The sequence below is a fragment of the Ceratotherium simum genome, chromosome 7 (assembly GCF_057802395.1).
Source record: "Ceratotherium simum simum isolate JZ-2026a chromosome 7, ASM5780239v1, whole genome shotgun sequence".
NCBI classification, from domain to species: domain Eukaryota; kingdom Metazoa; phylum Chordata; class Mammalia; order Perissodactyla; family Rhinocerotidae; genus Ceratotherium; species Ceratotherium simum.
The window spans coordinates 11,549,722-11,572,789 of NC_141906.1; the positions used below are offsets into that span (position 1 = coordinate 11,549,722).

At 45.1% G+C, this 23,068-nt stretch overlaps 1 protein-coding gene across 4 annotated transcripts; it reads left to right on the top strand.

Annotated features, from left to right (window-relative positions):
- Nucleotides 1-983: 983 nt before the first annotated feature.
- Nucleotides 984-17,642, top strand: E2F8 (E2F transcription factor 8). Of its 4 annotated transcripts, none has more exons than XM_087433100.1 (14): nt 984-1,213; nt 1,859-2,062; nt 2,403-2,531; nt 4,363-4,641; nt 5,013-5,169; nt 7,132-7,446; nt 7,669-7,830; nt 9,522-9,659; nt 11,140-11,343; nt 11,640-11,727; nt 11,984-12,515; nt 15,864-15,996; nt 16,114-16,508; nt 16,882-17,642. In XM_087433100.1, exons 3-14 carry the CDS (start codon nt 2,517-2,519, stop codon nt 17,062-17,064), a joined length of 2,601 nt encoding a protein of 866 aa, XP_087289226.1. In that variant the 5' UTR covers nt 984-1,213; nt 1,859-2,062; nt 2,403-2,516; the 3' UTR covers nt 17,065-17,642. The 4 variants fall into 4 exon arrangements, with proteins under 4 accessions (XP_087289226.1, XP_087289227.1, XP_087289228.1 ...); XM_087433101.1 differs by having other exon boundaries at nt 1,905-2,062; XM_087433102.1 differs by lacking the exon at nt 1,859-2,062.
- The last annotated feature ends 5,426 nt before the right edge of the window (nt 17,643-23,068 follow it).

Consider the following 23,068-nt stretch of genomic DNA (forward strand, 5'->3'; position numbering starts at 1 on the left):
GTGATGGGACTGGGGGGTCGCGGCCCCGGGCCTTGCTGCAGCTTTAGAGACGCGAGATTACAAAAGAGGAGGAACAGCTCAAACCCAACAGTCGATAGATGGGCGCCCGGATTTGGGCGCGGTTGGGCAATAATGCGGTTCGCAGCTCCAGCACAGGTCCTCAGAAAAGGGGAAACGCTTTAAGGCAGAGAACCGCCGGGCAGGCCAACAATCCGCCCCGGCCTCGGTTTCCCCGTCTGCAAAACGAGGGCATTGGACTAGAGCGCCTCCCGATCCTACTATTAAATTAGAACTCTAGGATATTCCATGCTGAAGCCGCTGAGGCTCGGAAACCGGAAAAATAGGGGAAAGCGAGGGAAGACGAAGGGAGGGGACAGGGAGGAGCGGGTGGGAGAGCAGGAGAGAGAAGACGGAGGACGCCCGGAGCAGGCCTGGCGGGTTTTCAACCTTACTCCTCCTCCTCCCACACCTGAGTTCTCACGTCTCGGCCAAGACCCCGCGCCCATCGAGTTTGGGCACCAGTGGGCCAAGATTCTCCCTCCACACACCAATTTCTAGACGCCCTGGGGCAGATGGTGGGCCGCACGATGATGCAGGCCGGGGATGGAAGGGGGAATGGTCCCGGCTGGGGTCCGGAGGGCAGGTGAGGGGATCTGGGGCCGGCCAGGGGAAAGGACGGCCCCACGTTGGGGATCGCAGGGCGCCCGCGTCCCGCCCGCGTGTCCCAGGCGGGCCAAACTTCATTCCCCAACTTTGAGCAAGGGGAGGGGGTGTTTGCAAAAAAAAAAAAAGGGAAAAAAATTGCTGAACTTTTCCCCCAACTCTGCCGTGGGGGCGGGACCGGAGGGCGGCGCCTGAAGCCTCATTCGCCGGCAGCCCCCGTCTGGAGGCTCGGATTGGCGCGCGGGCTCCGGGGCCGGGAAGAGCGGGCGTGGGGGAGGGGAGCGGCCCTCCCCGCCCGCCGGATCGGCTCGCGCCGGGAGCGGGTTAATTTCAAATCGGGGGCTTGACTGCTCCTGGACGGCCACGCTCCCTCTGCCCGCCCGCCGGCCCGCCAGTCCCGGTCCAGGTGTTTCCCTCCGGCACCCACCTCGGCGCGGCGTGAGGACCGACTGACGGCCCGACACGCGGGCTCCCGGGCCTGAGCGGGGAAGGGGCGCCGAGGAGTCCCCGCTCAGCCCCCGCCGGCTCCAACCGTGAGCTGAACTGACAGGTCAGCGGGACGCAAGGGGACGCGGCGCCCGGCCGCCTCGGCACCGGGAGAGGGCTCCGGAGGGCGGCGGCAGTGGCGGCCGTTTCCCGCCTCTCGCTCCGCCGGGGGCCGTGGAGGGAGGAGCTGAGCTCCCGCGCAGAAGGGAGGGGGAGCGAGGGGGAGGGGCGGGGATGCCGTGGTTCCGGGCGCGGGTTTGCCCGCGCTCAAGCCCCGCGCAGCCAAGGGGCGGCGCCGGCCACGGTCCGGCTTTCCGCGCCAAATTTTTAAATCGAAGGCGGAAGGTCCGGACCCGCCCCTGGCGCCGCCAACCAATCGTAGGCCCGCGGCCGGCTCTCTGATTGGTCGGGAATCGTTGCCCTGGAAACCGCGAGGATGCTGTCCGGAACTGCGGGGCTGGCGGCGCGGACTGGGCCCGGGGGGAGGGGCAGTTGGCCGGGCGGAGGGGGAAGAGCGCCCGGCGCCGAGCTGGTGGCGGCAGGGCGGCGGTACCTGTTTGCCTTACTAAGGAAATGCAGCCTTCCTGGTGGGGTCCCACATCGTGGCGTGAACTGGCCACCTGAATAGTCAATGCATAGCGCTTTGCATCTTTAAGGAAGTCTTAAAAAAAGAAAAGTCTTAATCATAAGGCGCTCTTTAAATGCCCAGAGTACGTTTGGAGCTTAAGGACTGAATTTGGACGTTTCCTATCAAGATATTTCCGAAAACTTTACTGCTGAGCCTATGCACGTGTGCGTCTGGGGAGAAATTCAGGCATCTAGATGCAGACTTTTATCCAGATACTTGGGGTCGTGTCTGCCCCGCCGGCACCCGGGCTCGGGCGCTCAGTCCCGAGCGCTGATCTGTGAACAGGTGGGTGCTCGTGCCTTACTCCAGTCCATTCGGTGGGGTCCGGTGGGGTCCGGAGAATGGCCTGCCTTCTCTCAGGGTGGGAGAAGGCTGTCACTGGAAATTCTGTGGGTTGCTTGAAGTCTCATGACAGCGGATCGGTTTCCTGGAGGAGTTTACTGGCATTTAATGGAGTTTTCTGCCCAGTGGGGCTATCTCTGGTCGGGGAATAAAATGTAAACTTAGTTTGTCAGTTTTTGTTAGTCTTTGTTTCAGTAGCCTGTTTTGTCCATGAAGGAATTTTCAATAGCTCTCCTGCTTTTTTTTTTTTTTTTAATTTTTTCTATTTCCTTTTTTCTTTAAGGATATTAAACTTTTTAATAGAATTGATTGGACTACTTGAACCCTCAGAATATTGGGAGGAACTCCAGATTTTTGATTTTTTAAAGAAACTCTAAATGTATGAGAGATTTGCAGAATGGAGAACGAAAAGGTACCTTTATAACGTCAGTATTCATCCTTGCAGTTTTAAATGCACTATCATCCTGATTTAACGCCATAGTTTTCCAATATCCAATATCTTATTAATGCCACATCCGTTTTTAGGTAACCTCTGTAAAAACCTAGAAGGAAGGGAAATTTAATTTTTGAAGAGGGGAAGAGTTGCCCAGAGTTAAAGTAATCTTTCTAGTTTTTGATGGTTTGGCGGAAGTCTCAAAGAGATAAGCAGAGAGAAAAGGTATTTTTAAGAATAATAAAATTTGTTAGTTGCATTAGAATATTTACGAGAATTATTAAACATCAGGAATTCAGAAAAGGCGTTTGACATGATTTGAGATTGGATTTCTTTTTAAGATAAATTTCTACCAAATCACTAGCTTCTTTAACTATGGGGGCCACAAACACTGTTTGTGCGATAAATATTTTGTGAAATTACAAAGAATTGTCAGTGGGAGTGTCTTGATTGGTGTCCAACTACTCATAGGTTAAAAAAATGATATATGCAAATTTCCTAAAAGTTTTAGGTATTAGTCAAATAAGAGAATTGCCGTTGCTTCTACTAGTCTGAGGCAAAGGACAGCAGCCTTTAGAAAAATCCTCTTCTTGGGTCAGCACCTCTCAGGTGCACATGCTGGAGAGGGTCCCCCATTGGATCCATCACGCTGACTTCCATGTTTGAGCACCATAGTTGGATTGAGGAGATACGAGTTGGAGTCCTGTGAGACCTCGTCTCAGCCTGGGTGTCCTCTTCTGCAGATAGGGCTACAGGATTTGGTGAAAATACAAACGGAAAAGCACTTGGTAAATCCTAGGGAGTCACAGATATATAAAACAGTCCCATTAATCTTTGTTCCTAAAGTCATTGAGCAATTAGTCTCTCTATTCTTTCACTTATTGCCATTCCAAGGATTTTCTTTAAAATAGATGTAGATAGGAAGAATGTGTGAAGTTCCCAGTGTCCAAGAATGTGTGAAGTCCCCAGTGTCCAAAAGTAGAAGAAACATAGTCTCCATTAGTCTTATTTATGAACTGCTGTTAATTTGCCCTCAAGTCTCAGTGGCAGTCCTGCCTCTGCCAGGAACTAGCTTTGTCATCTTGGGTAACTAATTTTACTTCTCTGGGCTCCATTTTCTCCATCTGTAAAGTGAAGGGGTTAGATATTCAAGGAGCAGACTTTTCTGGTCAGAACTCCTGCTCTTAGGCTCTCTGGATTTTGCTCCTTACTGGACTTTGCCAACAAGTCTGAACTTGTGCTAGCTCTCACCCTTGTTCTCCTTGGCTCTCCCATGTCAGTGGTGTTTTATTGAGCACCCACTGCATGCAGCCATTGTGCTAGGTGGATACACAGATGAGTGGGACACGGTTTCTGCCATGGAGACTTTACTTACTAGAGTGTCATGAGTAAAAGTCACTCCTAGGGGTTCGGGATTACTTAAAATTGTCAGTCCTGTTAGAGGAAGCTGAGTGAAAGGTATATGGGAACTCTCTACACAATCTTTGCAACTCTTCTCTGATCTAAATTTATTTCAAAATAAAATGTTAAAAAATTATGTCTTAAAGGTTTTTTTTAATTCTTGGAACAGAAGATGAAAAAATTTAAGTCTGTGCTTTGCTACAAAATTAAAGACGGGAAATTTAGCTGTTAGAATGGACAATGTGTCAAATGATCATGGGAATACTGTTACTAATTTAAACAACTCTACAATCTCATTAGGCATTTTTTCCTTAGCAATATTCTATTTATTGTCCAATTTCTAGAGTCAAAAGCTATCTGATAAATCCTGTTTTACAATGGATTTAATTATTTACTTGTTTTAAACCAGGAAAATTTCTTTTTTGAGCCCCATAAAAGGGGCCTGATGAAAACACCTCTGAAAGAGTCCACTGCAGCAAATATAGTGTTGGCTGAGATCCAGCCTGACTTCGGCCCTTTAACCACACCCACCAAGCCCAAGGACATCTCCCAGGGAGAACCGTGGACGCCAACAGCCAACCTGAAAATGCTCATCAGTGCCGTGAGCCCCGAGATCCGCAGCAGAGATCAGAAAAGGGGGTTGTTTGACAACGCAAATGGATTGCCTGAGGCCAAAGATTGTTTGCACGTAGGTTTGCAGAGGACTGGGCAGAGATGGGGGAATTTGTGTGTGGGGCGGTTACAGCCATTGCGGAAGTGCTAGCAATAGAAAGCATCGCCACCCGCAGACTGTTACTAGCCTCCTTCAGAGCACCAGAAAGGTTTGGACCCCATCAAATGCGGCCCTGGGAACTATGAACCTTTGACTTGTTTTCAGTTCAGGCTTCCCTTTCAGATCTGCCAAGCAGTTTATACTGACCCCCACCTTTTCTTCCCCCCAAATTTTGAAATATTGGAGCAAAGCACGTGTGTACGTGTTAGTCATCCACTGCAGATGCCCCTAATAAATCTGTCAAACTTTATTTCAGAATAAGACATTATTTACTGCTTCCTTTGTAGGAACACTTATCTGGAGACGAATATGAGAAATCCCAACCAAGTCGAAAGGAGAAAAGTTTAGGATTGTTATGTCATAAGTTCTTAGCACGCTATCCTAAGTATCCCAACCCTGCTGTGAATAATGACATCTGTCTTGACGAAGTAGCCGAGGAACTTAGTAAGTATGCCAAGAGCTCACTGAAGCCGTTACCAATGAAAGTGACGATATAGACTTCCTCCTTCAGACCCACGCTCATCTAGCCAGTGTTTGTATTGACGCAAGCAAAGCCACACGGAAATTATAAATCTCTAAAGCCCTATTAATTTAAGAATAAAGGCATGTAGTTTCCAATTCTAGTGAGTCTTAAAACAGAAGCAAAAACTCTCAACGGAGATTGCTTCTGACTGCATTTCAAAAGCTCTGAAGCTTTAAAGGGAGGCAACACTGTTTTTTTTGTGTGTGAGGAAGATCAGCCCTGAGCTAACATGGATGCCGGTCGTCCTCTTTTATTTTGCCAAGGAAGATTGGTCCTCTTTGTTTTTTCACCAAAGAAGATTGGCCCTGAGCTAACATCCATGCCCATCTTCCTCTACTTTATATGGGACGCCGCCACAGCATGGCGCGACAAGCAGTGCACCAGTGCTCGCCTGGGACCCGAACCCACGAACCCCAGGCTGTCGAAGCGGAGCACATGCACTTAACCGCTTGCGCCACCATCCCGGCCCCCCTGGCAACATTGTTTTGTGACTTGTTTCATAAACAACTACAACTCTGAACTTTTGTCTTATTTCTCTTTGAAGAGCCAGGCTGCAGAAGGGTTTCTTCACAGTTTGTGGTGAAGATCAGCTTCTGTGCCTGGGAGCAGGGCTTGGGCGCTCCCTGCCACCCAGCACTATTCTGAGGACCGGTGCGCTTCCTGAGTGTTTTGTGTTTGGCAAAAGTTACTGTGTCCCCTTGCCCCCTTTTACTCTTCTCTTCATAGACTCAAATCTAGTTATAGCTAAAAAAGGGATCTGTGGCAAATTTGGGGTACCTTTGAGTCATGAAAATATCATAATCTGAAACTGTGAAGGGATATGCAGGATATTTTAATATATAGCTACCATCCCATGAAGAAAGTTTTGCCCTTCTAATACATGTTTATAAACATCAACTTCATTTCTCATTCTAAGAATGCCATTTAGATTCGTCTATTCCCATACACTTCATTGTAGCTATGCAGGATGTACCCTTTAATTCAGCAGGTATCTATTCATCACCTACTGTGTGCCAGGAAATGTTGTAGCAGCTTGGGATAACATCATAAACAAAAAGAACACAGTCCCTGCTCTCGTGGAACCTACATTCTAGTGGGGCCAATAGATAATATGCAGAGGACATCATAAGTAAGTCATTATAAGGTATGTTAGAAGGTAATACATGCTGTGGAAAAAAGAAACTGTAGACTAGGGTACAGGGGGATCAGGAGTGCTGGGGGCATGCTATGCAATTTTAAATTAAGGGGTCAGGTCCTGTTGAGAAGGCGACATCTGAGCGAGGACTTGAAAGAATCAAGGTGGAGGGCTAGGAGGACATGGGAGAGGGGTTCCAGGCAGAAGCGACAGGCCAGGACAAAGCCTTCGGACAAGGGCGGATCTGGCAGTTTCCAGGAACAGCAAGAAATCTCAGCACCTTGTACCTATCATATGACAGTTGAGTGAGTGAGTGAGTGTGTGTTGGAGAGTAATACAAGAAACAGTTGTAAAGTGTGGGATTTAGAGTATTAAAGACTTGGTCTTGCCACTTACTGGTTCTGTGTCTTAGGACGAGCGACTTAGCCAGCCTGAGCCTCTATTTCCTCATCATTAAAATGTGGATAATAATACCTACTTCACAAGTTTAGGGTAAAAATTTCCAAAAGCTGTGTGACACTTAGTAGGCCCTGGATAAATGTCCCCTTTCTGATTCATATTAACGTTATTTGTCCCCTTTGAGAGCAGGGACTTGTCCTTCTCATCTTCACACTCTTTGTTGAGCATAAATAAAGGTATATCGTCCAGCAGCTACTGACTAATAAACCATGGAAGAAAAAGTTATTCCACTGTACACACATGACAAAGTCTGATCCTCTAGTAACGTACAATTGCTCATTCTTTGTAGATGTTGAGCGTCGACGCATTTATGACATCGTGAACGTCCTAGAGAGTTTACACATGGTGAGCCGCCTCGCCAAAAACAGGTACACCTGGCATGGGCGGCATAATCTCAACAAAACCCTTGGGGCTTTGAAGAGTGTCGGGGAGGAGAACAAGTACGCCGAACAGATTATGATGATCAAAAAGAAAGAATACGAACAAGAGTTTGACTTTAGTAAGAGTTACAGTATAGAGGATCATATCATCAAAGCAAACGCTGGCCAAAACGGACACACAGACATGTGTTTTGTCGAACTCCCTGGAGTGGAATTTCGGGCAGGTAAGAGACGGTATTGAAAGGCGTGGGCCAGGTGGCACTTCTCCTGGGTCTAAAGAAAAGAGTCCTCAGGGAACACTGCTCTAAAGCTACCGCTGCCTTTCACATTAAAACGCTGCAGTTGTCAACTGTGTGATCACATTGTGGTATTTTTAGCCTTGTTACTTGAGAAGTCACTTGTCCCTTGATGAATTTTAATTCTGTAATCCTCATCCTTCTCCAAAGCTTCTGTAAACAGCCGCAAAGACAAGTCTTTAAGAGTGATGAGCCAGAAATTTGTGATGCTGTTCTTGGTGTCAACGCCTCAGATAGTAAGCCTAGAAATTGCTGCCAAGATTTTAATTGGGGAGGACCACGTGGAAGATTTGGATAAAAGCAAGTTTAAAAGTAAGTGTCACAACCGCCGTGGACTTTTGGACCTATTCGTAAATAATAAAATCTCAGTTACAAACTGATTTCCAAATACACTTGCAATATAAACAGATCATCTCTAATTATGCTCTTTTATCTTCACTTCTCCCCAAAAGCCATGATAGTACTGCTGTAGCTGACTTGTAGGATTCAAAGACATGTACATAACGACTCCTATCTGTTTGATACTTTGGCTTAGATACAGTTCCTTAAAAGTTACTTCATTTGATACTGTAACATTGTCCCCATTTCACGCGCCTAGACTCTGGTGCCTGAGGTCTAAATGAGCAGTAACTGTAAAGCGGGACTGGAGCCCAGGTCTCCGCTCTGTCCACTGAGTCTCAGATGTGAGGGTGTGAATAACTTCTAAACTGTCCCCAGAGGTGACCTGCAGCATACTTGCTTGGCCATTTTGAAAGAATGGTTTCAGCCAGGCTCTCTGCTCTAAGCTGGAAAGGGACCGTCGACTGGGTTCCTAACGCAGAGCTCTGCCCTTGCCTCCATAACAGACTGCAGGAACCCCCACAAAGAGGAGCAGAGACAGGGTGTGGAAGGAAGGGCTCAGCAGATGGAGAGGGGCCTGCTGCACGCCCATCTCTCCCCGGGGCCTTAGCAAACCTCCAGAGGGCAGGAGGCTGGCCCAAACACGGGTCACGTGAGGGACCCGGCTGTATGGGGAGGAAGGGCCACCCCAAGAAACAGCAGCGGCTGTGGGGAGTGCCTGGGAACTGTCACCCTGACTCCTTCCCATCCCCGTGAAGCTGTACGAGTCCCATGAAAGTAGGTTCAGACATCCCCAGGTCGACAGTGTCTCCTGTAAAGACAAAATGAAGGAGAGAGTAGAGGCAATGATGCTGGCAATTGGCTTAGGAGAGCTGCAATTTCAGAAAACATGTCATAATCCTGCTGGTGGAATGTCTGCTTTTTCTAAGTCTCCACCGTTCAGCTCTCCGTTTCACTGGCTAGTCACAGCCTTAGAAACTATTCCAGGAACTGCTGATGCGTAATTTGCTGAATCCCCGGGGAATTCAGAACCTTCAGCCGTGGCTATGAAGAAGGCGCTTGATTGGTAATTTTGTACTATCAAGCTGGAAGTAAAGGCAGACTTTTTGTAACAAAACTTTTTAATATATGTAAGATTTATAGAATCAACAAATTGATGCTTTGCATATTACAAGAGGACAATATAAAAATTTACAAACTTTGATGGGCTCTGGAATTTTCCATGCTTGTGATAGTAAATAAACCTTATTGTTATAAACTATCACAAGCAGGAAAGCAATACATTTATCATTGATGCTTTATTTCCTTTGTTCATACAATTCATCTTAGAAGATGCCCAGCAATGGTGGCTTTTTATTCAAAAATCTGTAACATAATTCTCAATAGGGTGATCTCATTATGTCAATTTTCTCTTTTCAGCATGTGCTTTTGTCATTTCAAAATTCAGTACCAGTAGTAACTGAGTCTTTTCAATATTTAAAACTATTTTTTTGTTTTAATTAAAGCAATATCACTAGAGTAACTTAAAAAGAGTCACATTTATTTCTCTGTCTGACATTGATGATTAGGAAAGCTCTTTGAATATACATGAAGTCCTTATGAAGCAAAGCCCTTTGATCTTTCGTCATTCCATTAAGTGGTGTATATGCTTTCTTTTTTCCCAGCAAAAATTAGGAGGTTGTATGATATAGCTAATGTTCTGAGTAGTCTGGAGCTTATCAAGAAAGTTCATGTGACAGAGGAAAGAGGCCGAAAACCAGCTTTTAAATGGACAGGCCCAGACATCAGTCCCAATCCCAGTGGTATGTATTTGTTTCCTTTCATTCTTTGCTTCATTATTTTGAATTAATGCACATTTGGCATTATTCTCCCTTCCTTTTCCTGCCCGCACTCCTACCTGAAAACATATGTAAGTGGTTGAAAAGACAATTAAAGATGAGGGCCAGTATGGAAAGCTTGGCCGCTGGCTCTATCAGCAACCTAAGGTTCATAACCACCTCTCACTCTGCACCCGGGAGACAGAATCTGTATGTGAAATGATTTGAAAAAGTTGAAAGCATCACAAAACATAAGATACTATTGCTGTCATTATTATGCTGCTCAGTGACCACAACAGAGCCTGTGCACATTGAGAATATGAAACGAATTCATTCTGGTATCAATATTCTAGTCTCCATCTCAATTCTGGGATTCTGACATTTTGCATTCCACCAAAAAGTCCCACACAGAAGTGTTAGAAAGTGTCAAGAGCATGGCCATGAAGGCAGAGAGAGACTTAGGTTCCAGTCTCAGCTCTGCCACTTAGCTGTGTGGCCTTGGGCAAGTTACTTCTCCAAGGCTCAGTTTCCTCATCTGCAAAATGGGAAGAACCATGGTGCTTTTGCGAGCTTGTTGTGATTTTGGATACGACCTCAGAGGAAGGTCCTTTGGTTCAGGGATTCAGAGTGCAGACTCTAGGGCCAGACAGACTGGGTTCATGTCCCAGGCCCACATTCTACTAGCTGAGAGACCTTGACTCAGTTGGTTAATGTTTCTGAAATGGGGATGCATTTCTTAAGTACCTACCTGGTGGACTTGAGAGTGTCTTAGTCCATTCAAGCTGCTATAACAGAATACTGTAGACTGAGTAGTGGCTTATAAACATCAGAAATCAATTTCTCACAGTTCTGGAGGCTGGGAAGTCCAAGATCAAGGTGCTGGCAGATTCAGTGCCTGGTGAGGGCCCATTTTCTAGACAGCCATCTTTTCGTTGTAACCTCACATGGTGGAAGGGGACTAGGGAGTTCTGTGGGGTCTTCTTTATGAGAACACTAATCCCATTCATAAGGGCTCTGCCCTTATGACCTAAACACTTCCCTAAGGCCCCACCTCCTAAGACCGTCACTTTAGGCATTTTGTTTCAACATATGAATTTTGGGGGGACACAAACATTCAGTCCATAGCAGTGAGGGTCACCATATTTCATCAGATTAAGACTCCTGATTTTAAGATGCACAATTTTCTATATATCGATAAGAAAGAAAACCACTAACAGTTACATTATAGCACTCCACGGGTTATCAGATAGAGTGGGTTTCAGAGATGTTAAGGTGTGAAATATTATCTCAGAATTCATTTAATAAGATAAACAAGGTTTTGTATATAAAGCCCTTGAAACAGTGTCAGGCACAGTAATTGTTGCTACTTCAATTCCTGAAATCTTCTGAGAACTACACTTTGACTTCATATCCCAAAAGGAAGCGGAATCACCCATTTTTAACACACTGCCCTTTTCTATTTCAGGGTGCAGCCCGGTCATTCCTTTCACCCCCTCTGATCTGGAAGTGAGGCGGTCTTCAAAAGAGAACTGTGCCAAAAACCTCTTTTCCACACGCGGGAAACCAAACTTTACCCGACACCCATCTCTTATCAAACTGGTAAAGACCATAGAAAGTGATCGGAGAAAGATAAATTCTGCTCCCAGTAGCCCTATCAAGACCAACAAAGGTATGTTTTCAATCATGTCAGGGCTCTGCTCAAAAGAATTCCTTTTTATCTGATTTTTTAGCTTACTTGATCTCTACAAGACGTGTTAGAGAATTGTTTCAATATCCATATACCCAAACCTTCTTGAAGCCTAACATGTATGAATTAAAGGATAGAAAGTAATTTGTAGGGTTTGTCGTTTCATTGCTGTGTGATTTTGCGGGGAGGTACGTGGTTTCTGTTCCTTTGACTTAGTGATGTTTCATCTGTATCATTTATTCTTTTGCTTTAACCAACCCTCTCTTCTTTTTTACCAGCTGAGAGTTCTCAGAATTCTGCACCCTTCCCAAGTAAAATGGCTCAGCTCGCAGCTATTTGCAAAATGCAGTTAGAAGAGCAATCAAGGTGGGTTGCAGTGCTCCTTAGTAGCAAGATGCTTTCCTTTGACCTTGCCTCATTAGGCTTGCTGACTTTCTGTCAGAACAGGCACTAGCCTTGGAAACGGGTGAGATAATCTTTTCTATAACTCATACGCAGTCATTACAGAAACTACTGCCTAGTTTCGTAGAAGCGTGGCTTCAATCTGGGGCAATCTAAAGTGATAGAACAGTTTAGAGAAAATGTGTTACCAGGGTGTCACGTTTTAAATCTTGTTTTTTAGTGAACCCAGAAAGAAAGTGAAAGTACAGCTGGCAAGATCTGGGCATTGCAAACCAGTGGCCCCTCTGGACACCCCAGCGAGTGCTGAGCTGGAACTGACGGCACCGTCCCTCATCCAGCCCCTGGGGGTGGTCCCCCTGCTCCCCAGCCCACTGTCATCGGCAGTGCCTGTGATCCTACCTCAGGCCCCTTCAGGCCCACCCTATGCCATCTACTTGCAGCCTGCCCAAGCCCGAACCATGACGCCACCCCAAAGTCTAAGCCCAACAGTCTGCCCCGCTGCCTCCTCTAAAGCTATGAGATCAAAAGACTCCGCAGATGCTATCACCGAGAAGGCAGCCAAGGATGCCGCCAAGCCCAGCACCTGCACCAGGCCTGGAAGCTTGCTGCCAGTGCCAGAGAGACACGGTGCAAAGACCCGAGACAGGGAGCCTGCTGGAGAAAGAGGCTCGAAGAGGGCAAGCGCGCTTGAGGACAGCGGTTCCAAAAAGAAATTTAAAGAGGACCTAAAAGGACTTGAAAACGTCTCCGCAGTAAGTACAGCCTTGAACTGGGCAAAGCTTCAGAAACCCCCCAGTTGATTAGAGGAGAATTTGGTGGCTTGTGAAATTTACCAGAGCAAAGAGCAGTCTCTCGGGAGACGAGGAACAGTTCCTTAAGATCCCACAATCCAAACAAGGCCCCAGACAACTAATCTCCTGGCTGGGATGACGGCAGGGACATTTTTAGCCTTTGGAGGAAGGGATTATTTGCTCTCTTCTAAAAGCACAGTGGGTGGTTGTCCTTAAGTCCGTTTCTCTGTCGCATGCTGGAATGCAAACACCTGTCACGACAGTCTTAAATAATTTACAAGCAGACGTAACCCCAAATGAATGGATGGATGCATAGGGTTCCTGTAACTCCTGCTTTCTGAGTCATTACCTAATGGTTGTTTGCTGTCATGTAACTGGCATCTGTTGCCTCGAAGATAAATTGCTTCCCCTATTTTTACTTTCTACCTAAAATTTAAAGCAAAATTTCAGTTTCTAAAGAAAAATCAAACTTACCTTGGCAAATTATAGGTGTAGTTGATGCATTGGTTTCTAGGGATTTTGATGTTCTAGATCATTTTTGTCCTAGGTGGAGTTTAGTTCAGGAAGGAATTAACATTTACTGAGTGCCCACCCACATACCAGACGTCAGAAGCATTGGGCACTTTTACATACATTATCTCATTTTCCTCCCTTAGGACAATTATATATGAAAGACATTATTACCAAGCAAACACCATGAAACGGGGAAGCAGAGGTTAATCTCTCATTTTGTCCCTGCTGTTAAGTTATTTTACTTCTCTACATCTTGCTTTTCCACATCTGTAAAGAATTTGTTCCACAGTTTTTCCTGATCATCTACTGGGTATAAAGCACTGTGCTCTGGATCAAATCAAACCCAGCGCCTGCCTTTGGTGACGGTAGCTTTTGAGGACTTGCCCCAGGGCCATATTACAGTTTTTGTGAGGTTAAGTCAATCTATTAGATGATGATATACATAAAGGGGTTTGTGATCCTTTTAAGGCACCGTATAAGCTGAAGGGTGTTATCTGTAACTGTTAGTAAGGAGGCTTTAGAGTTTGTCAAATCTTCCCTGAGGATGGCCTCATGGTAACCGTTCAAAACGTCTATTATCTTAGCATGGCATTGTTTTGCATTTAATATTCGTGCTGGGGGAAAATCACAAGGGTTGAGCTTGATTCAGTTTTCTGGGAGGTCCTTCATCTGTTTGGGTGAATGGGTATGATTTAATAATGGTCCCCTGTTGCTCACTTAGTTATCCAGCATTAGGGTTTTCAGTTGATAGGTTTTCCATGTCCCCCAGCTTCTGTTTTCATCTCTATGACTTCATTTTGACGATTTCTTTTCAGCACGGACTGAGCAGAACAAAGAAAATGAGAGATTCACGTGTTAATTCATTCAACAAACATTTACTAAGAGTCTACACTTCTGGGGGTGGAGAGAATACGGTAGACAAACACAAACACATCAGGTAGTCAATGATAAGAACTATAGTGAAAATGACACAGGGTCTGTGATGGGAGGAAGAGGGCTAATGCAGGCTAGATGAGATGACATGTGAGTTAAAACATGTCCAATTCTTTCATCCTGCTCATTTAATAGTTCTAATTTTTTTTTTTAAAGAATTGGCATTATAGGTTAAAAGATTTTGTGATGAATGTAGGTTGTAGGAAACTGAAAAGTAATTATTATTACTGAAGGTTTTGCTGAAGATTTTAAAGAGTTAAACTAGCAACCAGAAAAACTTGTACCACAAGAGTATGATTCAAGACAGCAAAGAGCAGCTAGTTGTAAAACGCCTGAATTCACCCCTTAAAAATTCTCTATTCCTGCAGCTTTCAAGGAACCTACTAGTAAAGATATTGAATGGTACCAAGCATCTAAGAAACAAAATTAGAAGTTTGTAGTACATTGTGGATTCTGAATTCACTGGTTCCCAAGGAAAAGATGGGACCTATTAACAGCTAGATAAAAGTGTAGACTGTTGTTTTGACAGGGACAAGGAGAAGGATCTGGAGGAAGATAAAAGGAGGGCCCCCAGTCTACAAGAGCTGCTTTTAGCTTTTTTCAGTCCTGCCCATGGTACAGCTGAAGCAGACTTTCCAGGCAGCTCAGCGCCCCATGCGGGCTTTCTCTGGTAAAGTAGAGTGATACAGCAGGCGTGGGGGGATACACACTAGCCAGCACTCTGGCCGTTTCCATGTGGAATATAACTTTATTGCCTAAAGCTTTGCTCTGTGACAGTTGGCTCTCTGATACGAATTAATCAATTCTCTTTTTTATCTGCAGTTTTTGAACTCTGGTGCCCTGCCCTTTAGTTTGTATATTATAAGAGTGTTAATTTCGTATCATTAGAACCTAAAGTACTAGGAAAAAATCTATAGTTGTAGAATTTCTTTGTTCTAAATCAGGGGTCAGCAAACATTTTCTGTAAAGACCCAGATTATTTTTGACTTTGTGGGCCATATGGTCTCTGTTGCACCTATTCAGCTCTGCCATTGTACAAAAGGAAAAAAGCAGCCACAGGCAATACGTAAATGAATGGGCATAGCTGTGTTTCAATACAATTTTATTTACAAAAACAGCCAGGAGGCTGGATTTTGGCCTATGGTCTGGCAACTCCCTTCGCTAAATCAACATCTCTTAAAACGTTTTCCTTGAACACCAATACTACTAAAAATTTAGTTACCAAATACCCTGGGAAATGCGACATGCTGATGCCTCCTTTGAGATTTACAATGCATGCCGTCATTGAAGTCCCTCAGAAATTCTCCAATAAAGACACCATTTTCCTTTGTTTAATTCTGCATTTCCCAAACACATTTGACCACGAATCAAGTAGAGCCTGCTTGCATCATGGAACTAGGGTCCCTCGGGACACTTTTTAGGAAATATCATCCTACATAATTCAAGAACAATCGGGTGACAACACGGCAGTGCCACTATGGTGTCCAACTACATTAAACTTGGTTCTGACAGCACCACATCACAGCAGGAAGTCTGCGAGCAGGACTTAGGATGGCAGTGTGAGGGAGTGTGCTGGGTGAGTTCTTGCCCTACGCAGGCTCAGTGCTGGCTGTAGGACACTTCCTCAGACCACAGATGGCGTTTAAGAAACACATGGTTGGTATTATCAGGACAAGTGTTGGAATGGGAGGGGGTATTGTCTTCACAGAGCCATGTAGCTGGCCTGCCTGTAGCCCATCCCACTGGAAGCTTTGGTCTAATGGAACAAACCACCACCGAGAGGTATTATTCCCGGAAGAGGCACATGACCGTTTTTCTTGCTGCATTTGTGTGTAAAATAAACCCTTCCTCCTTGTTTTCTAGACCTTGTTCCCATCAGGATACCTAATCCCTCTCACCCAGTGCTCATCCCTGGGGGCAGAGTCCATTTTGTCTAGTAAGGAAAACTCAGGTACACTTTCCCCAAACCACAGGATCTACAGCTCCCCAATCGCAGGTGAGTGCATGGAAAACCCTATTGAAATGTGGGTCACTCCCAAGTTCACTTCAGCTTGTGAGCTTCTTGGACAAATGCCTGTACTTTTTTAAGATATTTTTCCCCTTTTCTTTCCAGGTGTTATTCCAGTGACATCATCCGAACTCACTGCTGTTAATTTTCCCTCTTTTCATGTAACACCTTTGAAGCTAATGGTCTCGCCAACTTCCGTGGCAGCTGTACCTGTCGGGAGCAGCCCGGCTCTCACTTCGAGCCACCCCGTTCCTGTCCAGAACCCAAGCTCAGCCATTGTCAACTTCACCCTGCAGCACTTGGGACTCATCTCCCCCAGTGTGCAGGTGCCCGCCAGCCCCGGGCCCGGGACCGTTCCCGTGTCTCCAAGAATAGAGGCTGTTAGTGTTGCCCCAGAAAGTGCAGGCACTCAGCAAGGAAGGGCCAGCAGGTATGACTCACCTGTCCCAGGCCAGAACCAGCCGAATGGACAATCAGTTGCTGTGACAGGGGCACAACAGGTGAGAGTGTTTCTGTTTAATATATTGTTTTCCTTAGGTTATTAAGTCCCAAATTTCAGTCTCCTGGGAGACTGGCTTTTGCTTTTCTTCTTTGGAGAGGGAGATGATGGGAGAGTGAAGAGGTTGAAGGCCTGCCATCCTTCCAAACCCAGGAAGAGCACCCAAGGAGTCCTCATTATTGGGTTATCATGAGCTTTTTTCTCGCCTTAAAAATAATTGAGAATGTAAAACTCCCCCAGGCTTACCTAGCTGATTTCAAGGTGTGCGAGGCTTCCGCTGTGTGACATGTCCTCGTCCAGTCTTCCAAGGCTGCCAGGGCATACCTATCTGTGTGGGCTTGACTTCTTTTTTCCATTGCTTTCTTTCCAATCAGCCTGTTCCTGTGACACCGAAAGGGTCACAATTAGTGGCCGAAAGTTTCTTCCGCACCCCAGGTGGACCAACAAAGCCGATGGGCTCACCCTGTGTGGATTTCGATGGTGCTAATAAAACTTCTGTTGGAACTCTCTTTGTCCCACAGCGAAAACTGGAAGTCTCAACGGAGGATGTCCATTAATTGACAGATTTGGCTTCATTTAAATTTCTAATGTGTTGTTTAATAGAGAAAATGTACTCAGACTGATTTGGAGACCACATTCTCTGAAAATACTGTAAATACGTTGGGGGTTTACTTAATTGGAAAGCGGACACTTGTTTTCCTACTGATATATATATATACACACACATATATATATATTTGTGTTAAGCTAAGTTCAGCCATCAGTCCTACAAAATAAAAGGAAAATGTTGAACTAAGGTATATTAACTTCTAGGAGGAGAGGATTCATTATTTCAGCTGTGCCTGTACCATTATGCAAAGTACCTGTATTAAAGTTTACTTCCCTTTGAGCAGATATGTGACATGCCTAACACAGCAATCTCTTAAACTTTGCACAAAGACAATGCTGTGATGTATAATGTTATATTTTTAAAAAGGAGGGCAATAGATATATTTTTTGTAATTTCTTTCATCTGTTATTGTTGCAATATGTCTTTTTGTAAAGTTCGCAACAATCAATCAAGTCTATGGAAAAATTATTTATAAAATGTATTTTTAATCATAAGTTGTTCAAATTAAAACTTTTCTAAAGTATATTTAACATTTTCTTTTGGCCAGTCAAGGCACTGTTGGGAGAAAATGAACATTTATCTGACCTCAGAGGCAAATTCTTGGTAAGGAGAAGAAGTCCTGGGTTCGCTTAGATAAGCGGAGTTTATAAAATGTGCCTACATCCTTCTCCCTTCTGATCCTCTGTACGGCTCCACTTGCACAGAAGTGAAACGGCTTTGGAGAGGCTGCTGCTTGGCCGAGGACACCCAACTAAGGCTCGTGGGCTTTCCCCCTCTCCCTGGGTGATTAGACACGGAAGGCAGGAGCTGGGGGCTCCCTCTCCTGCCCTGGCACCACTAGCATCCACCCCAGGCCTCCTGCTGTCCACAGAGGAGGGGCTGCAGCCACAGTCCACACTGTGCGGATGGCCCAGCTCCAGGGATGGGACAGCAGCAGTGAGGACTCTAATTTCCTCCACCCTCAAGGAACTACCACACCGACCCCCTGAGCTCCAAGAGTAGGAACAAGCTACAATGTGTTAAGTGTGCATCTCCTGGACCCCCTTGTGGGAGGAACTGCAAGGTGCTTGAGAATTGACATGTGCCCTCGCTGGTCAGGGTCTATTTCCTACGTGTTTGCTATATGCCAGGCACTGTGCTGTACACATTAAAGGCATTATCTCTATGAGCTAGGACTAGAAGGTCCCTGAGGCTCACAGAGATTAAAGCAGTAAGCCCGGAGTCACACTGCTCGTGTATGCAAGGACTCAAACCATGTCTACTGGCCCTCTTTATCCATTACCCATCTGCCTCCAGGTGCAGGCCTAGTAGCATCAGTAGGCACCAAGCACATTGTTTCAGGGTAATCTGAACATTTGTGAGGTCACCCCTTTTGTGTTTTGTTTGCGCAACCAAGTACAGCTAAGAGAGGGCAGATTCTCACATTGTCCTCGAGACCCCCTCTATCTCCACACCACTGGAGAAACAGTATCAGCTATTTCTTCCAAAGTACCTCTGCCTTTGCTGTTATCCCACTTGGAGCACATGTGAATGGTTCCTGATATAAGAAATGGCTCCTACCTTTAAAGAGCTTACAATATAGTTGAGGAAGACAATATGTACACATGAATAAAAGAAGAAAGCATTTCCATGCAATAAAGAGAAGGTAAATTGCCAAATGGTAAATATAGACAAAAGATACAGATCAGTGGAAACTACTAGATTGAATTGTACACAGATGACCATGAGAGAAACACCAACCCAGACAGACTCACAGTAGCTCTGAGGAGACAGCTCTTTACATCCCCTCCCCGCCCCTACAGCTGAGCTAGAGAGACTGGAGGCCAAGGGTTTGTTCTGGCCCCTTTGTCAGTTCTCCACATGAAGAAGCCCCTCCCCAGCACTGAGGTTTGGGGAAATGAGATGATGCACAGAAACAATGAAGTATGTTAGACTTTGAGACAGCTCTGAGGTTTGTCCCACTCAGTTCTGCCACTCTCACAGATTCACAAGGTTGCCCCATAACCCCACCTCCTGGTGTTCATGCTCTGTGTGATCCCCTCCCGGTGAGCATGGGTGGGACCTACGACTCCCTTCTAACCAATAGGATACAGTAAAGTGATGGGGGTATGATTATGTGCTTACATTACATAAAATGATAGTGCCCATCTTACTGGAGTCTCTCTCCCTTGCTGGCATTGAGGAATCCAAGTGGCTATATTGAAAAACAACACAGCAAGGAACTGTGGCAGCGTCTTGGAGCTGAAGGGGAACTGCAGCCAACAACCAGCAAGACACTAAAATCCTCAGTCCTACCTATAGTCACAAGGAACTAGATTCTGCCAACAACCTGAGGGAACTTGCAAGTGGAGTTTTCCCCAGTCAGGCCTCAGATGAGACCACAACCCTAGCTGACACCCTAATTGCAGCCTTATGAGACCCTAACCAGAGAACCCAGCTAGGCCATTTCTGGACTCCTGACCCATAGCAACTGTGAGATAATAAATTTGTGCTATTATAAGATGCTAAGTTTGTGGAAATACTGTTATACAGCAATAGATAACAAATATGACCACTATCATACAGTGATAAAGTTATCACTAGGGGGACAACTGATAACCCATTTGTGCTCATAAACATCTTCTTCCAGTTTGTCTCATTGTTCATTAGTTTTATAGGCATTCACAGAAGCAAACATCACAGGGACATGGTAACCCCAAAAGCCTTCATGAGAAGCACTATCCATGTAGTTTTAAATCTGGAAACAACTTTAAAGACACAAGTAGTAGCACAGTAGTAGACGAGATTATCTGCCCAGCATGCAATTCCTTTTCCCAAACTGCCTCTTGATTTCCTAAGGAATTACTGGATGGAGCCCAGTGGACTGTAACTGGGAGCCCCACCCCCACCCCCCATACCTAGCAAGAGTGGGCTGGTCCTCCAGACTAGGCCAACCTCCCCGGAATGCGGTGTTCCATTTCATCCTAGCAGTGGCCTTCTCACCATTCTGTTCCCGCTGCAAGACTGTTGCTGGGGTTCCTGCTTCCCAGCCTCTGGAAAGGCCATGGCATCCACCCGTGTTCAAGCCTGATTTTCAGCCGTCCACTGATTTTATGGGCCTTTGCTCTCTTCCAGTAAGTTCCCTTTGCTTAAAGTTGCCAATCATTTCTGTGCCTGGTAATGAAAGGACTCTTACCAAATCACGGAGGGAAACCCAGAGCCCAGGCTTCCAAATTCCCAGACCAGTTAGTTCTCTGTTCCCTGGGCCTGGTGAAAGCCAGCCAAAGAGGGAATAGAAAAGGCCTGAAGAAATGCTTATCTCACCAAAAAATGCAAGCAACTCGCCTACATTCCAGTGAATGCGAAGTGCCAGTCAAAAGACCTGAAAGGGAAATAGCGGAAGGAAGAGATGCAAGGAACCCAGGAATAGAGCAATAGAATTTGATGCAAAAACATTTTTTAAACCTGGCTTTAAAACAAGTTCCCTCAGCCTTGTCCTTTTCAAGAGATTAGTGTTCCTGCAGATAAAGGATAAAGAGATTTTCAGAACTTAAGCAGATAAGCTGTCTGAGCAACCCTCTTAATTACATAGAAGAGCGTGGGTTGACTGCAGATTCTTTACAGTATTTATCAATCACTGACTGGTAGTTTTCAAACCTTGAGGGCCTGAAATAAGAGATAAGCTGGAAGGAAAAGTCTTATTATTTTAGATTGGAAAAAAGGTATCAATCTTTTAATCAACTTTTAAAGAAGTGGTTTTACATCTCAATGTCCTACTTGAGTGCATTCAGGTCAATTACTTGCTCAATCAAATCACTAACTAAATGAGGACTTATCATGATTGTCAACATTTTGTAGAAAAATATAGGTAGGGAATATATTATCAGTGTCCTCAACAGTCAAGTGATCAACTGCACTTTTGAAAGGCTGCAAGAAAATCTTCCATATTCCGTGAGTTAGGTTCAGAGTCTCATTTGCCATGTGTATATTGAATTCTATTTTAAAAATATTTATTCAGTTTTTACCATATGCTTAGCATTGTATTATTTAAAACAATGCATGTTATCCTGCTTTGGATAAGAAAAGATCCTCTGTGTGTGACTCTTCTAGAAGTTTATCCCTAATGAAAACAATTTTATTTTAGTTACTATTGATTAAAATATTTCTAAAGTGATAATATCACTCCCTAGATTCCTAAATAGAGTACTTTGAATATAATTTAACTTTTTCTTCATGTTTCAGAAACTCATGAGCACTACTGTTTTGTTAAATTCAAATTCAACAAGCAAACGATTTAGGCCACCTATGATACACTAATACCCTCTGGGGCTATTGAATGTGTAGGTCTATATCTTTCTAAAATGAATGGTTCCAGTGTATTATGCTTTTCAAGTTCTGTTTTTATGGTTCTCTGTCTCCAATTTTGGTATCAGCTTTGACTTGCCTCTTCCTTCTACCCTCAGGATTAATCTCTCTTCTAAAAGGAAAACTGAAGGGTTCCAGGGGAACAGATGTCACCACACTCCTTTTATAAACCATCCCAAGTCAGTAGATGTCTAACTCCTGAAGGAGTGCTCGTTCTCTCCTGTGGGTAAAGCCCATGAGCGTCGTCTCAGGTGTTGCCCTCGCCAATCACTGCTCTTTCTCACGGTCCACACGAATCCAAACTTGTTGATACTGGGAATCTGGGACCGTGATGGAATGCTGGGAACGCTGAATATAAGTTATATACTTATATTCATTATCAAAATCCAACACTGAGACAATAAGGGCATTTCTACATGGAGATATTCTGAGAAACAGGACATGTCCTAGATGTACTGGGGAAAAGGGTGGGACTCGAAAAATAAAAGGAATAATTTTTATTGAGTATCTACTATTATACCTACTTCCAAACAATATTCTGAGGTGGTGACTACTGGCCCCATTTTACAAATGAGGAAGCTAATTTCAGAGAGCATAAGGAGCACGTCCCATCACACAGTAAGTGTGCAAAGCCAGCATGTACACGCCCATCTGCCCAGCGATAAAGCCTGCACTGATTCCAGACCACCACACCCCAGAGCTCCATCACGCTAAAGCTGTCACACGTTCTCGGACTGTGAGGAAACGGGCTGATTCCAGATTGTTCCTGACAAATGAGAACAGAGCTTCAGGAGCATTATTCCCAAGGCGTGACAGCTCTTTCTGTCTCAGGCTCTCTACCTGTAGTGATTTGTGCTGCATCACGTTGCTTAAGCCTGAACGTTTCACAAAACCCCTTCATGTTATGGGTGTGCGTTTGAGTTGCCGAAAGAGGAATACCTGTCTCCTCAGAGTGACTGGTGAGTGGCTGCCCTGACCCTCCCACTCAACCTCACAGACCCTCCCTTCCCCAGCTCCTCCCACAACCGTGCAGGGTCTAAATCCCTTACTTCATACTCATCATGCTTCTGTTTCCCTGGTTAAACCCTGACTATACAATACCCTGTGACACTTTTAAGAGGAAATGGGGTGGGAGAAAATTCTAGAGGTGGCCAGGGGCTGTCTACTTCCCAGTGCCCAGAGAATAGGACGTGCCAGCAAGTTGACACTTTACAAGTTGTTGGTCATTTTGGTTGCCACTATTGTCATAGCTACAAATCCAGCAGCTGAAACATTTTAGGCCAAAGTGCCCTTTACAAATGCATTGCATGGAACTCAGCCACTGCCCACTGCAGCTATCTGACCCAGCTAGGTTTCGATGCCAGGAGACTTGGCATCCAAGATCTCACCTGACACAGCTCAGTCAGATAGAAAATGCTTGGCCAAGGAGCCAAAGTATGGCTTCTGGTCCCATCTCTGACCCCCTAAAAAAGGCACTTAACCTCTCAGGGCTGGTTTCCTCTTCTTTCATTATAGAAGTGAGCTCAAGGAAATGATTTCTGCTGTCCCTTAGAAATAAATTTTTATGAAAAGCAAATTTAAACTCACTAGTGTTTCCTACCTAGCAC